The sequence below is a fragment of the Rhinolophus ferrumequinum genome, chromosome 11, assembly GCF_004115265.2.
Source record: "Rhinolophus ferrumequinum isolate MPI-CBG mRhiFer1 chromosome 11, mRhiFer1_v1.p, whole genome shotgun sequence".
NCBI lineage: Eukaryota > Metazoa > Chordata > Mammalia > Chiroptera > Rhinolophidae > Rhinolophus > Rhinolophus ferrumequinum.
In genome coordinates this window covers 6,954,121-6,970,302 of record NC_046294.1, presented here as the reverse complement: position 1 = coordinate 6,970,302, position 16,182 = coordinate 6,954,121, and the positions used below count along the sequence as shown (strand labels likewise).

At 54.3% G+C, this 16,182-nt stretch overlaps 1 protein-coding gene across 1 annotated transcript; it reads left to right on the top strand.

Annotated features, from left to right (window-relative positions):
• Positions 1 to 538: 538 nt before the first annotated feature.
• SLC22A11 (solute carrier family 22 member 11) lies at positions 539 to 14,216 on the top strand. The gene is made up of 10 exons (XM_033121630.1): positions 539 to 931; positions 2,422 to 2,525; positions 4,444 to 4,598; positions 4,710 to 4,878; positions 6,423 to 6,546; positions 7,576 to 7,691; positions 9,752 to 9,966; positions 11,013 to 11,121; positions 12,094 to 12,300; positions 13,598 to 14,216. Exons 1-10 carry the CDS (start codon positions 539 to 541, stop codon positions 13,659 to 13,661), a joined length of 1,656 nt encoding a protein of 551 aa, XP_032977521.1. The 3' UTR covers positions 13,662 to 14,216.
• The last annotated feature ends 1,966 nt before the right edge of the window (positions 14,217 to 16,182 follow it).

Here is a 16,182-nt window from a genome sequence, read left to right as displayed (position 1 = left end):
AGAATGCAATGAGCCGGCCAGTGGGGAGCTGCTGAGGACTTTCTCATAGCTGAACCTGCTTTTCTCACCCAGGAGCCCACACTGAGGTTAAACTTTAATAGAGGCAGCAGTCCCTTTCATATTTCCTCCACAACTGTAATTCAGTAACGTCACTGCATTGCATCTGATTATTTTTTTGAAAATCTACTTGCCCTTTCCCTCTTGGTGCTGGAGAGCTAGGGCACTTCAGATACCCCATGCAGCCTGGGCACAGTTAGCTTGTCCCCTGGTGTCCCCTCTCCAGAGTGATAGGGCATCCACGCCGTCAGTCCCGGAAGCAGGATAAGGAGGAATTTTTTAGAAGCATCTGAGTCATTCCAGGACTGACTCGACTGGTTGCTGGACAGCCACCCGAAGCGCACCTGGTCAGAGAGGTAAGCAAGGGCAGGTGTGCTGGCCTGGGGTCCTGAGCTTGCTCGTGGTTCCCAGCAGCAGGCCAGACACTCACCAGGTTCCTGACACCCCAGGAGACTTGTCCTGGGTACCGGCCTCTCTGGCCATGGTGTTCGCTGAGCTCTTGGAGCGAGCTGGGGGCGTGGGCCTCTTCCAGGCCCTACAGGTCGTGACTCTCCTCCTCCCCTCCATCTTCCTACCCTCCCAATTACTTGTGGACAACTTCTCGGTCGCCACCCCGGGCCACCGCTGCTGGGTCCACATGCTGGACAATGGCTCTGAGGTCCCCACAAACCTCACTCCCAAGGCCCTCCTGGCCATCTCCATCCCACTGGGTCCCAACCATGAGCCCCACCAGTGCCGCCGCTTCCGCCATCCACAGTGGCAGCTCCTGGAGCCCAACACCACGGCCACCAACTGGAGTGAGGCTGCCACGGAGCCGTGTGTGGATGGCTGGGTCTACGACCACAGCACCTTCACCTCCACCATCGTGGCCGAGGTAAGGGCCTCCCCCCACCAACCCCACAGCTCTCCTCCTTCCTGGCCTCCCAGTAACACCAGTCCACTCGTGGCTGGGGGGTCAAACTACCTCCATCACCATATGAAATGATATGTTACTCCCCCAACACAGTGGCCTGGATTCTGGTCTGGGGCTAGGGTTACAGGACTAACAGGGAGCCTTCCAGAATCTTACGTTCTCCTGGTAGATTCAGAAACAGTCAGTATTTAAACCAGTAATGACAGCAGAGCGAGCCTTCACCTTTTGCCTTTTAAGTGGCAGGCTCTGTTCCAAAGGCTTTCCCTGTAGTCACAATCTCACTACAGTCTCATGGGGGTGGATCTTATCATTGTCCATTTAATAAAGGACAAAATAGAAGCACAGAGAAGTTAAGTAACGTGCCCCAGGACACACAGCTAAAGCACACTGGGACCTGATTCAACCTAGGCAATTAGAGTCCAGAACCTGGGTCCCCATCGCTCTCCTGTCCTGCATCGAGTGTCATAAGTGAGCACAAAGGAGAAAAGCAGGTCCTGTGAGTGGGGAAGGGACAGGCTGATGGGGAAGACTTCTCTGAAGGGGGGACATTTGAGATGAGACCTGGATAATGAGAGAAGGAATGAGTCACATGAAGATGGGAGAGAGCCCAGTTGACACAGGGGTTCAAGTGGAAGCATGTGTGGGAGTTGAAGGCGCAGGAGGCCCAGTGTGTCTGCACCAGAACCACCAAACGTGAGGGCCGGGGCCACAAAGCGGGGAGAGGGGTGAGGGGCTGGATTTTCTTTGAGTGCGAAGGAAAGTCATTGGAGATTTTGGGGGCGGGGAAGTGATCTGATCTGATTTGCATTTTCAAGAGGTCACATTGCCGTTGTTGCCTGTTGCCGGGTAGAGAATGCCCTGTAGGGACAGGGGCTCCTACTGCTGTCACCCAGGAAAGAGAGGCAGAAATGGGGAGCTACACGTCAGGACTCAGTGAAGGACTGACCTGGTGGGTGCGGGGCTGGGGGTGTTCAGGTGCCTGGTCCTGGGCAGGAGGCACTGAGAAAACCATAGTAACACATGCTCGGCCCTCTCTGTTCATCCTCATGTCCTGTGAGAAAAGGAACTGTACAGCTCTATTTACGGGTGAGAAAGCAGGCTCAGTCCGGTGCTGGAACTCACCCAAGTTCACGCAGCCAGTAACCAGCAGAGTTAGAATTGCAGCCTGTGGTTTAATCACCGCCCACTACTGCCCACCACCGTCCATTCGGAGTGGCCATCACACTGTCAGATGCAAAGCCCTGTCACATTCATGCCATGCTGCTGGCTGCGAGTGGAGGCCAACTGCCAGCACACCCCTTCCACCTCGGTTGCCTGGTCCTAGGGATCTGGGGAACCCGTCGTGGGTGTGTTCTGGACTGGAAACTCCCAACCTGGACCTCCCTCTGCCACCCTGGCCCCGCAAGTCCATGTGCACTGAGCCAGGTTGTCACGCCCTCCTTCTCTTCCAGTGGGGCCTGGTGTGTGACAACCAGAGCCTGAAGCCCAAGGGCCAGGCCGTCTTCATGGCCGGGATCCTGCTGGGGTCCCTCACCTGGGGCTTCCTCTCCTACTGGTGAGTACTCCTCCCCTCCCTGCTCCTTCAAGACAGAATGAGCGTCGTGGGGACAGAGGTACAGAAACGTGACATGAGTGTCCCTGTTCCCTAAGAGAGGGGCTTTCCTTGGTCTGGGGTCTGGACACGAGTCCCAGGTCCGCAGCGGGCAGTGATGGCCAAGAACCAGACTCTAGGTTAAGCTGTACTGTGAGAAATAACCCTGAACACTGTTGCTCTCTGTCCTTCAGCGATTGCACCAGCCTTTATGAGTACCTACTGTGTGCCAGAAGATGCACAGCCCCTGCCCTCAGGGAGCTAACAGTCTTCTGGGGGAAAAACAGACCTCTGTTTTTAAACTCCAAGTACGTGACATGCTATGAAATAGAAGTACCCTCCCCTCTCCTCCCCCTTCCCCCCCGCCACTCCTAGAGCCCCGCTTGAGGTGGTGTGCCCAGGAAGTAGTCTAGCCAGGGCTACCCTGGTGTCCTGCCACTGAGTTCTGTGGTGGCCGGTGGCTGTGACTCACCAGGAAGTTTTCCCCAACAGCTGCATTGTGCTGGGACGCAGGCCTCAGTTCCAGGCCACACAGGCTGGAGACCCTGCCCAGCCCTGAGCCCCAGTGGCCCCATGGCCCTGGCTGGCATCCCTCGCCACAGCACCTCCCTCTGACAACACCCTCTTGTTCAGTTGTTGTGTGTCCCTACTAGACGTAGCTCTAAGAAGGCAGGGGCTCTGGTGCCTTATCCCAGTGCCCGCATGTGGCACGTACTCAGTCATAACACCGTGAACAGATGAATGGCTTCCCGACGTTCTGACTTTCTCCAGGCAGGGCAGGCTCTGGGGTCCCATGGCTGCGTCCCAATCCCTGCTTTGCATGTCCTAGCTCCTTAGAAGGCAGACTTGTTGCTCCTCTGTGCCTCAGTTTCCTACCATATGTGGCGACCCTGGCACCTACACATGGGATTGTTGTGGTGCTTAAGTGATTTAGTTGCATACAGAGCTTGGACCAGGGCCTGGCACAGCTCTTGTGCTGTGCTCATTTGTGGGCCTTGGGTTATCCTGAGCGTGGCGGGGAGCTGGAGCAGCAGGGAAGGACGTGGCCCAGTTTGTACTTTCAGAGAGACTGGCTGCCATGCAGTCCTCATGGGCCACGCAAACAGGGAGCCAAATTGTGATTGGTGTGCGGGTCACCCAGTGAGCCTGGGGTCAGGGCCAGGTATTGGCCTCCAGACCTCACCTGGGGTCTGGGCCCAGCGTCCTTGCTCCTGGGTGCTGCTCAGACAGGCAAGGCCAAGGTTCGTCCATATCTTGGACCCACACATACTTAGCTAAATGTAGGCAGTAGTTTGGGCTAAGTTGGCCCAGTGCAGGGGTTGGCACAGTGAGTGTCCAGGTACTGGGCTAAGGGTTGCCCCTACCTAGTGTGTCGTGTCCCGGGCAATCCTGTCATCATGCACAGCCAGGGGAGGAGCTGGCTGGCTTGCACAAGGTCACATGTGCTCAGCCTCCTGGCTACATTGTCCCCTTGCTCAGTGTCTTGATTTTCACAACCCTATGAGGCATGTCATCCTGAATACCTCCATTTTTGAGATGAGGAAACTGCAGCTCAGAGACATTGAGTCACATGCTCAAGGTTACCCAGGACGGGCAGAGCTGGATGCAAACCCACGCGTCGGATGCCAAAGACCATTCTTGACCATGAGGCCACACCTGCCTGCTGAGAGCAGGGTGTCTGCCATTTTTAATGACAAATGCACTCTGCCCCTAGGAGTTCTTAAAAGGAGGTGCTGCCTGCACTGAGATGTGAGTGCCCTCCGGGTCTCCAGCGGGCACTCCAGCTTTATTGCACCCTCTGATGGCAAGCAGTTGCCTCTATGTCCAAGTTACCAGGGCACCTCCCCAGATCCCCCCCTACTGTGCTTGCCTCCCCAAACAGGTTTGGGCGGAAGCCAATGCTGAGCTGGTGCTGCCTGCAGGTGGCCGTGGCCAACACCAGCACCATCTTTGCCCCCAATTTCCTGGCCTATTGTGGCCTCCGATTTTTGAGTGCTTTTGGATTGGCCGGCATCATCCTGACCACGGCGACACTCTGTGAGTCACTTGCTCGCTCAGCCTACCTCCTACCACGGGGAGGTGGGGAAGGTGGGATCCAAGACCATAACTTTTTGGCCCTCCCCTGCCCTCCCCGGCATTGCCTTTCAGTGGTGGAGTGGACCACGACCTGCAGGAGGGATTTCACCATGACGATGCTGGGATGCATCTATAGCACAGGCCAGATGGCCCTGGGCGGTCTGGCCTTCGCCCTGCGGGACTGGCGAGCCCTCCAGCTGGCTGTGTCGACACCTTTCTTTGCCGTCTTCTTGATATCCTGGTCAGTACAGTATGGGGCCTTTTCCCTTGGGGAGAACGTCACTGAATGCGAAGGGGACCCAGGATGGGAAGGTACCCCTCACCCTCACCACCCCGGCTGGCCACGCGTCCCATGATGCCACAGGGATAGGAGAGATGAGAACAGAATCCTCGCTGGAGAGAGACATTTTGGGGATTCAGAGTTCCAGGGCAGGCGTTTCAGCCAGAGGTCTGAGGTTCCCGTCCAGCCCACTGGCCTCTGGGCTTGCAGCCAAGGACCCCGTCCTTCCCTCACGGGGGCACCAGCTCCCCACATTCACCGGCTTCACTCTCACATCACTTGTTGGGCCTGTGGGCATCTGAGTCAGTGAGGACCAGCTTCAGATATGGAACGATATTGTCATCACTATTATTTTTGGCACTACAAAAATCCCTGAGCCCTGGAACTACCTGCTTGGGTAGGGACCAGAGGAAGAGATATCTGGAACCCAATGCACGTCCCCACAAGTTCTCTGGTGCCTGTGAGTCAGCGTTGAGTTCACCTGGGCCTACGTAAGTCGATATGGGCTATGGAAAGTCATAAGGCTCACTCATTCCTTATCAAACGTTTACTGCACCCCTGCCCCACGCCAGACGTGGTTTTAGGCACCAGAGACACATCAGCAAATAAAGCAGATCAAAAGCCACTGACCACCTGGAGTTTTATCGTATAATCAGGATCAGTAAGCAGGGAAGAAGATGGTCCATAATTACACGAATTAGGCCACGCTGGTCACGCTGATTGGGTGTGTCCAGGATGCTTTCGGGAACACCAGATGTGTATTAACACGTCTTCTAATGAGGAAGATGATAGTATTACCCCCACTTTCAGAGGAGGGACTGACGCCCCGAGAGGTTCAGTTGACTTGCCCAAGGCCACACAGCTGGTGAGTGCCAGAGGCAGGATTTGAACCCCGACAGGCTGACCTTTTTAACCAGTGTCTGTCAAACTGCCTTCAGAAGTTTTTCTTAGCTTCTCTACAAACAGGGCTGAGATCATGCAAACTGGGCTAGTTCAGGGAGACCCTTTCCCTGCCTGTCTGTCCAGAGGCTGCGGAGAAGCAGACTAATTTATAAAACCATTGGTTCTGGCTGCGGATGTTTTAAATGTGCGTGTGTGTGTGTGTGTGCGTGTGTGTATGTGTTTGTGTTTGTGTTTTATTCAACCTGATGTGAGCTTTTTGCCATAGAAATAGCCCCAGAATCACCTCCATGCCCGGGCAGCTTGTGTGTTGGCTGCACGTGCTCAGGTGGGCAGGACCCTGGCAGCCGGGAAGCCAGGTGGGGTGGCACAGGGGGGAAGAGAGTGGCCAGGTGTGGGGACTCAGCCAAAACTGGCAGGGATCATGCCTCCCAGCCTGGCATCAGCAGTGCAGAGGGTGAAATGGCTGCCTTCTCCTCACTCCCACTGCAGCTGGAGGGTCTGCTGCCTGCCACCCCCTCCCCACCTGACGGAGGAGAGGGGGGCAAGTGCCCAGCATGCACAAAAAGAGCAAAGACCCAGCCAAGCACTGGCTTCTTTAACAGGTGGCTGCCAGAGTCTGCACGATGGCTAATTATTACAGGAAAACCAGACCGAGCACTTCAGGAACTCAAAAAGGTGGCCAGGATAAATGGCCACAAGGAAGCCAAAAAGACACTATCTATGGAGGTGAGATGCTGCTGGTGGTGACCCAGAGTGTGAGGCATGATGGGGAAGGACATCCACTGATGTATCATCAGTATTATCACCAACTTCACCAACAACTCCATCAACACCACCAATACCATCGCCATCCCTACACAATACGACCACCATCACCATCGTCGTATCATCACCATCTACACTCCCACCCTCACCTTCACCATCACCGCCGCCATCACTCCACCAGCAGACCACCGTCACCTTCATCTTCACACCACCCACATCACCAACACCATCACTAACATCACCATCTGCAGCTGCTCAAAACACCATCAACACCACCACCATGACTGTGACCGTCACCTTCCCCACCATCGTTACCATCACCACCACCAATAACAACAACACGACTGTTATCAACAACACACCCACATCACCACCTCTATTCACCACCTTAATCAACATATAGTGCACACTCACTCACCTCGCAGGGCATCTCAATGTACTTATGGAAATAGGACGTTCTTATCTGAAGGTAGCTGTTTCAAGGAAGTAGATGTGCAGCCAGAGATTAGAGGACGCAAAGCTCCCTGGGCAGGAGGATCAGGGAAGGCCTCCAGGAGGAGGCAAACTAGAGCTGACCAGGACTAAACTAAGCAGGCAGGGCCCAGAGGTGCCAGAGGAGACTGAACGGGCATTTGGGGCACAGTGTGGCTGGAGTGGGCATGCCCTGATGCCAGCCTTGAGGAATGAGGAGGGTTGGGGGGGCTTTGTGTAGTAAGTGCCAAGAGGGTCCTGTGGCTTGCAGCTCAGTGGGCCAGTGCTGGGACACCAGATCCGTTCCTTGGTTCTGAGTAGGTGGGCCAGGTCTGCAGAAGAAGCTCAGCCAAGGGGCAGAGAAAACCCTTTCTGTCCCTATGCCACCCTCCCACCGAGGGTTCTCCAATCTCTACAGGCCAAGTCCAGGCTCCCTATCGCTCTGCACACCATTCTCTGGCATGGGGGTGGGGCAAGCCCACTGCCCCAACTCTGACTGTGGCCCTATTCTCCCTGGAGGTGCTGATGTCCAGCATGAAGGAGGAGGTGGCCTCTGCAAGGGCGCACCAGTCGGTGCTGGAACTGTTCCGCGTGCCCACCCTCCGCCGGAGAAGCTGCTGTCTGTGCGTGACAAGGTATGCCATCCTGGTCACCCCTCCTGGACACAGAGCTGCAGAGGGAAGGGGAGTGGTGTGTGTGTGTGTGTGTGTGTGTGTGTGTGTGTGTAGAGGGGGAAACCCCTGCAGGCCTTTTAGGGTGCATTTCTGGCGGGGACAGGCAGCGACTTCAAGAGGCAGGAATCCCAGCAGGCAGGGGAGAGGGCAGTTGTGGCCCGGAGGCTGGCTGGAGGGTAGGGCCAGGGCCAGGGCCAGGGTCAGGCTGCAAGCGGGGCAGAGGCAGAGCTCCGGGCCCTAGAACTAAAGGCCCGCAGTGGCTGGAGAGGACCTCTGTGTGGCAGCATTGGACTCAGCCCTACAGCTACACTGCCAGAGGGCTGAGTGCATGGGGCCACCTCCTTACCCCTCTGAGCAAACCCGGGCTATAAGTTCATTTACAACCCCAGTTACAGATGGGGAAAGTGGAGCCCAGAAGGGCAAGTCATTTGCCCAAGATGATGAGCAGGCATTTGAACCCAGGCTAAGCTATCTCCTCACCCCCATGTCTCCTACTAGGCTCTGCATGGAATCCTTGCCTAACCCCAGGAGGCCCTGTCTTGGCACCCAAAGGCGCCTGGGACCAAGAAAAGGCCCTTAATAAAACAAATGCAGTTAAGCGACTTCCAGAAGAACATACTGAAACATGAGGGTCAGATTTGATTGGGACTTATCTTGAAAAAAACTGGAGATTAGGAAAATGTTTATTTTATGTTGTATTTAATCACATACGGGTTATAATGGCAAACATTTGCTACATCTTACAACAGAGAATGGATCAAATGCTTTTTTTTTTTTTTTTTTTTTTTTTTTGCTTAAATTTCTTTCTGACAAATTAGAAGGAGTGCCTCCTGCCAGGAACGTCCAGGGCCATTTCTTCAACCGCCTTCAAGGCTTCCTCGGTTCTCCCAAGGCTGCTCAGCATCCTTTGTTATTCAAATTACAGGCTGTGAAGTAGCTAACCTCATGGGTTTTCTTGTCTTTGGCTGTTAATCCAGTTGTTACCGGCTGGGGCTCTAGACCCTCGCGTGTCAGCCGCTTTGAGCGCCCACATTCCTTTCACAAACTTCTGGAAGCTGTGGTTTCTTCCAGAATTGCTGCTTGACCCTGCAGTTGTTGGCTGGGTAGTGACAGATGCTAGGGGGCACAGCCATCAGGTGACACTGCAGTTCTGAGAGCTGGGGTGAGCGTTCTGGGTGAAGCAAGGATAGGGTGGGATTTAAAAAGTGGTCGAGAAGAAGTTCACATTGTGGCCACTTGTGGATCCAAATTCAATCTCCAAACTATGGACTTTCAGCCTGTAAGTGTATCCACTCAGGAGCCTGTGGCAGGGGTCCCGGGAAGCAGACTGAGATGGAGGTCAGTGGGCAGGAAGTTCCTTGGAGAGGGCTCTTGGGGTGGGGAGGGGGCAGGAGGGGCAGGGGAGAAGTCCTGTGATGCATTCACAGCAAGGTCCCAGCCCTCCCCTGGGGACCTCAGAGCTGGGCTGGACCTTCTGAGTGGCCCCTGTGGCCAGGGTGACCTGTCATGGGGTGCTCTCCCCAGCTTAGGGGCAGCATCCCCAGGGGCTGGGGAAATAACTTTCCATCTTGAAGGAGGGACAGCCCAGCCCAGCATCCTCCACAGACACTCCATTCTTTCATGAGTCCCATCTTTCAAGACAAAGAAACAGGCATCCAGAGAGGGGCCGAGGCCTGCCCAGGTTCACAGCTAGTAGAGCAGGAGCCAGGACTTGGTTCCAGAAACAAAGCCAGACAATCGGGGGCAGCTCAGTTTAACCCACACAGCCCCTGTCCACCCCGGACGGGCCAAATCTTCCATCTGATCATGGCCTCTATCCGTGGCCCAGACCTGCAATGGATGAGGCCACTGTCCTCCCCGCCCTATCCTGGGACAGCCTGACCTGCATTTGACAGGCTTCTCTGGCTCTGGCAATGACAAGCTCAAGATTGGCTGTGTCCTCTGGGACAGCGTTGGTGAAAGCCTGCCGGGCTGCCCTCTCCCTGTGGGGCAGGGACCTGACTTCTGGCTTTGCCCTGCAGCTTCGCCATCATGTTCTCTTACTATGGGCTGGTCTTCGACCTGCAGAACCTGGGGAGTGACATCTTCCTCCTCCAGGTCCTCTTCGGAGCCGTGGACTTCCTGGGCCGGGGCGCCAACACCTTTTTGCTACGGTTCTTTGGCCGCCGTGTGATCCTGGCCAGCTTCCAGGCGATGGCCGGGCTCTCCATTCTGGCCAACATACTGGTCCCACGAGGTGAGGCCAGGGCATCGGGAGAGGGTGGCTGAGCTGCTGGCAGCGTGGGGCCCTTGCTTCCCTTGCCCACCCCACTGCACTCACCACCCTGGCTTCCTCCCTCTCCCCTGGCCCCAGGGATGGGTGGGGACCATTGTCCCAGGTCTATTCCTGTCACAGACTTTCACATCATCTCAAGAACCCAATCCCCCAAATTGCCTTTCCCCATTTTCCTGAGGAAATTGAGGTTCAGAGTAGAGAAGTCATGTGCCCAAGATCTCTGAGCTAGCAAGTGACAGAGCCAGGGCTTGGACGAGACTTGAAGGCTGGAGGCTGGAGCCTCCAGTGGGAAGAAGGGCCGGGAAGGCTGAGACAGGCTTAGGGTGCTGGAAGTGAGGCAGGAGAGGCACCAAGCCCACGGTAAGTGGTGTTTTCTTCTCAGAAGCCAGAGGCACGCGTGTGCGGAGAGCTGGGGCAGCTGCCCAGGGCCCTTGTCTTACTCTGTTCTTTCTGAATGAGGCTGCAGTGCCTTCGAAAGCGTCTCCATGTCCCTTTTATTTTTCAAGGTGGGAGACTGGGGAAAAGGCAGGGATAGCTGGAGTGACCTGAACCTCGGTTTCCTGGTGAGGGATCCTGCCATCCACCCAACAGCTTTCCATGAATGGCATGGGTCCCCACAGGCAGGTTGAGGGGTAGGGAGAAGGCTTCTGGGTGCCTGGGCACCCCGGGGCTGCTGCTGCAGCCCTCTCCTTCATGGGAACGGGAGTACCCTCAAGACCCAAGGAGCCTGCACAGCCACGCCATAGGAGGCAGGCCTGCTGTGTAACCCGCAGCTGCCCCCAGGCTCACCTACCCCAGACCTGGCTGGGTTCTTGCCCTCTACCCCACCCCCAGCCACCTGTCTGATGGCATCCTGCCCCGGATCCCGACTGGGCTCTGGGAGGCCTGGCACCGCCGGGAACCTACTTTCAGCCCAAGGAAGCCTCATGGGAGAACCAAGCCCCTCTACTCCAGGCTGGTTGGGGGCCTTCTCGGGCAGACCTTACCTTGGCCTTTCCTCTGCTCAGACTTTCAGACTCTGCGTGTGGTCTTCGCTGTTCTAGCAAAGGGATGTTATGGTGTCAGCTTAACCTGCTTCGCTGTCTACAAACCTGAACTCTTTCCAACTTCACTGCGGTAGGCTCGGTGGGGCTGCCAGACCTGGGGATGGGTGAGAAGGGGCCCCCCCGGGAGGGCTACTGGGGAGGGCCAGGAGGGCTGAGCATCCAGGGATACACAGCAGAGTACAGAGGGGACCCAGCCGCCAACATAGAACTGAGCACACACCAGCTTCCTTCTCCCAAAGGCCCTCCTCAGAGGGGCTTCCCAGAGCAGCGCCTCCCCGAGTCTTACCAGAAGGCAGGGGTATAGGAGGCCCCAGCAGGCCTCTAGGGCTGTGATTGGAAAACGTCTTTTAGCCACAGGACCCTCTGTTCAGGTGGAATCTCATAGGATCCCTGGTAAGGAAACGGACAGCTCTCCTGGGATAGTGGGGACTCCCATTTGCTTCCTACTACCCCTCCCAGTTACCTCCTCAGACCTAAGGGCTCCATGGGACACAGATGGAAAACCAGTGGTCTCTAGTTAGACTACCCTCACATTGGACAGTTGGGTAAACTGAGTCCCATTCATGATCAAAGGACTTACTAGAAGAGCAGGACTGGACCCCAGTTCCCCTGAGTCCTAGCCCAGTGTTCTTTCCCTCACTCATTTGTCCATCCTTTCATTCATTGTTGGGTTTTTTTAATGTCCATTTATTGATTTTGTTGTTATATAGAAAGCTCAGGCTGGAAACTCAGTGGCCTACCAGGAGCCCTAAGGCAAACCCCGATTACCTAAGATTAAGGAGAATGGGGTGGGCCTTAGAGAGTTCCTAGGAAAGACACTGGATACTCCCAGGAAGCAGAGGCCCCCTCTGGATAAGAAGATCTAGGTGGGCTCCATGGAGGAGGTGGCATTAGGGGAGACCTTGAGGAGTGCAACTCCTTCAGCCCATCTTTTCCTCCCCTGGCATCTCCTGACCCAGCCAAATGTCCTCCACCCCAGTAAAGCCCCCACCCCCAAAGTGCCAACTGTGACAAGTGTTTGGGCCATCCCTTCCATCCACAGGATGACAGCAGATGGTTTCCTGAACTCAGTAGGTCGGCTAGGCGCTGTGACTGGACCCCTGATCCGGATAACCCGCCAGGTTCTGCCCCTGCTGCCCGCCTTCTCCTACGGTGTCATCCCCATCGCTTCCAGCCTCATTCTCCTGTTTTTCGTCCCGGAGACCCGGGGACTTCCACTCCCTGACACCATCCAGGACCTGGAGAAGCAGTGAGTGACCCCTGGGCACCTGAGAGCGGGAATGGGCTTCTTCTCATGCCAGGACATAGCTGGGCAGGGCTGCAGGTGCGGTGGCAGGTCTCCCCACAGCCCACGGACAGGAGAGCCCAAGGGTCATGTTGACATCCTGAGCAGAGAGGACAGGAACTGGGCAGAGAGCACAGGAACTGGCTGGGCTTGTCATCGTGATGGCTCCAGCAACTAGAGTTTGCTGGGTTCTCACAGCGTTCCTGACACCACACTCAGGACAGCAGCAGGGAGGGTGCAAGGCTTGTGTTTCTGAAACCATTTAATCTTGACAACAATCCTGCCAAGGAGCGACTATTGCTGTCTGCATTTATGGAAGCCTCAAATAGATGAGATAGCAGATAGCAATCTCACAGATAGTAGGTGATTGTACCTTAGGCAGGAAAACGTTACGGTTATGAGCCTGGCTCTGCAGCCATAGTGCCTGGGACTGAATCCCTACATACTTGGACATATTATTTCTCTCTCTTACGTAAACTGACGCAAGAGATAGACAGCTTCAACTGTCCTAGTTAAATCTTCCCACGGAGAATTCCAGGCCCAGACACATCCACAGGTGAGTGAGTTCTTTCGGACCTCCAGTAGCTAACAAATCACGCTACTCTCACATTCTTTGAGACAATAGAAATGAGGCAATATTCTCTATTTTATAATATAACCAGGATCACCTCTATGTTTCTGCTTCCTCTTTTGTAAAATGGGTGTTAAAACAATAAACAGCCTAGCTCAAAGAGTTGTTTAGGGTTTAAGTGAGTAATTATATTAAAGCCCCAAGGACAGTGCCCTTAGCACGTACTCTGTAAGTACAGCTGCTGTGTCTGGGGTGAGGGTGCTTATGGAAATCCCTCAAGCTGAGCAGGAACCAAGGTCATGAGAACAGTAATAATAACAGCTGGTGCTCAGTGAGCCCTTATTGTTTTATTGTAGCATCTTACTTCATCCAAACAATAACCCCACAAGGTGGCTGTCATGTCCAATTTCACTGTCAAGGCAATGGAGACACAGAGGTTATGTTATTTGCCTCAGGATATGCACCTAGGAAGCAGAGATTCTGCGACTTACTCTATCACTTAATTCATTTTTGTCGTGTACTTACTCTGTTTCAGGCACTGTCCTATGCTTTGGGTACACAGTTGTCAATGAAACACTAATCTCATAGAGTTCACGTTCCCATAAGGCTTGACCCCTAGTTCTGCTGCCCAAGCTCCAAATGTGTAGCCATTTCTCCACACATCACTGCTTTCTCTGCTGATTATTCTAGGAGACCGGCAGTGGCCACGGGCAACCGACGAGAGGTGATCATTATAGAAAGCACCTGGTTCTAGAAATTCTGCCTGTGTGAAGCCCCATTGACCAAAGATCCCTATGGAGGGAATTGCCTCATCTCCAGAGGGTGGAAGCCTTGAGGTTTTGGTACGGCAGGGGCCAGGCAGCCCTCTGCTACTCTCCCTACCCTGGTCAGACTCTCCACCCACCTCCGCCCAACAGGAGCCCACTAGGCTGCCCTCAGGTCCACTTCATTAACAAGATGGGTCCCCTCCATTCCCTGCCAGTCTCACATCTTCATACCTTCTCTCAGCCCCCCAACCCCCACTTCACAGAACCTGGCTCTGTAGGTTTCTCACCTCTGAACTTCCAAAACAGATCACAGGACAGACAAGGACAGGGTCCAGACAGACGTGGGTTCCAGTCTCTTCCCCACCACTTACAGAGTCCTCATCTGTAAAATGGGAATGATCGTGGGACCTACCTCCCAGGGTAGGTGACAGGGCTAATGGGTCTTAGCACAGACCAGAGCCCCACAAGCAGAACTACTAACAGAGCTGCCAGATATGGGTGTCCAGGTCGTGCCCTGCCCCAAGGCACCAGCTAAGGAGGCATGTGGGGGCTGAAATCCAGCCCAGGCTACACTTACCCTAAACAGGGGCTATGCCCACTCCAAGAGGGTTGTTTTTTGTGTGTGTTTTTTGTTTTTTTAAGATTTTATTGGGGAAGGAGAACAGGACTTTATTGGGGAACAGTGTGTACTTCCTGGATGTTTTTTTTTTCCAAGTCAAGTTGTCCTTTCAGTCTTAGTTGTGGAGGGTGCAGCGCAGCTCCAGGTCCAGTTGCCAATGCTAGTTGCAGGGGGCGCAGCCCACCATCCCTTGCGGGAGTCGAACCGGCAACCTTGTGGTTGAGAGGACGCGCTCCAACCAACTGAGCCATCCGGGAGCTCAGCGGCAGCTCAGCTCAAGGTGCTGTGCTCAATCTTAGTTGCAGGGGGCAGAGCCCACCATCCCTTGTGGGACTCGAGGAGTTGAACCGGCAACCTTGTGGTTGAGAGCCCACTGGCCCATGTGGGAATCGAACCGGCGGCCTTCGGAGTTAGGAGCACGGAGCTCCAACCGCCTGAGCCACTGGGCCGGGCCGAGAGGGTTGTTTTAATTGCCTCCTATTTACTCCACTGGTGACAGAGGGCTGCTCGCCCTGTGGTTACCAGGATGGCCTAACGCACAACACTTGACACTGCACAGATGAGACGGGCTACACTTCCTTAGCCACATGTACTCACAGCTGGGGCAGGACCACACCACATACCATGCAGGGTCATGTGTGGTGCGGTAGGAACAGTGAACCACCGACTGCTGTGGGAGGAGGCTTCGTAGTATCAAGAGGATGGGGTGCCCCCTGGTTCCCATGGGAGGATGTGACGGGCTTATTTGAATAATCCCACAGGTTGGCAGGAAACAGAAACACACTGCTCAAGGATAATAAGAACTCTGCCTGGTCCCTTTGATGAGAAGTGTGGTTTGGCTAGGGGACCTCATCCACAGGAGCAGAATGGGGAGGAAAATTGGAAGTTAGGCCACTCGAGACCCTCCCGGCTTCAGCAGATGTCAAGGAGAACATAACACGGGGCCTTAATCTTCGGGAGGCCTTATAGCACAGGGACACCTTTTAGTTATTTGTCTGTCTTGAAGGGTCACTTTTTCCTAATTCATGCAGAGACCCTCCCTGTGACAGCAACAGTCCAGGCTGTAAAAACTATGGGACCATTAAGGCTGACCACCTATTTTAGAGGTGAGGAAACTAAAGCCCAGAGAGGTAAAGTGACATGCTTGGAGTCACATGGTGAACCCTGGCCTGACGCCCAGTCCAGGCTCTTTCCAGAATACTAAGCTCCTCACCTTCACTTACTCCCCTCTGGGCCCCAATATTGGCAGCCCTGCCACAAAGTTATACCCTCCCCTGGAGATCCAGACCCTTTAGACAACTGCCAACTCTCCTTGGATGACTCAGGGTGAACCTCAAGCCCCAGGTAACCGAGCCCCTCTCTCACATCTGATGCACACCAACCAATCAAACACAGTTCAAGTCAAATCCCTTGTCTGCTTAAAAGCCTCTGGTGTCTCGTGATAAAAATCATACTTCCTTCGCCAGCAGGTTCCTGTGGGTCCCCAGCCTTCCTTCACATGTAATAAATTTAAGAGGATCCAAATCACACAACTATGTTCTTGGATTATCATGGAATTAAATACGAAATAAGTAACAGAGAGATATCTAGAAAATGCCTTCAAGCTAAACAACACATTTCTAAATGACCCATGGGTCAAAGAAGAAATCACAAAGAAAATTAGAAAATAGTTTGAACTGGATGAAAACAATTTTAAGTGACATAGCAAAGTCTATGGGACGAAGCTAAAGCAATGATTGGAGGAAAATTTATATCATTAAATGCCTACATTAGAAAGGAAGAAAGTCTCAAATAAAATACATCAGCTTAAGAAATTAGAACAAAAGAGTAATTTGAACCTAAAGAAGTAGAAGAGGGCCGGCCCGGTGGCTCAGGCGGTTGGAGCTCCG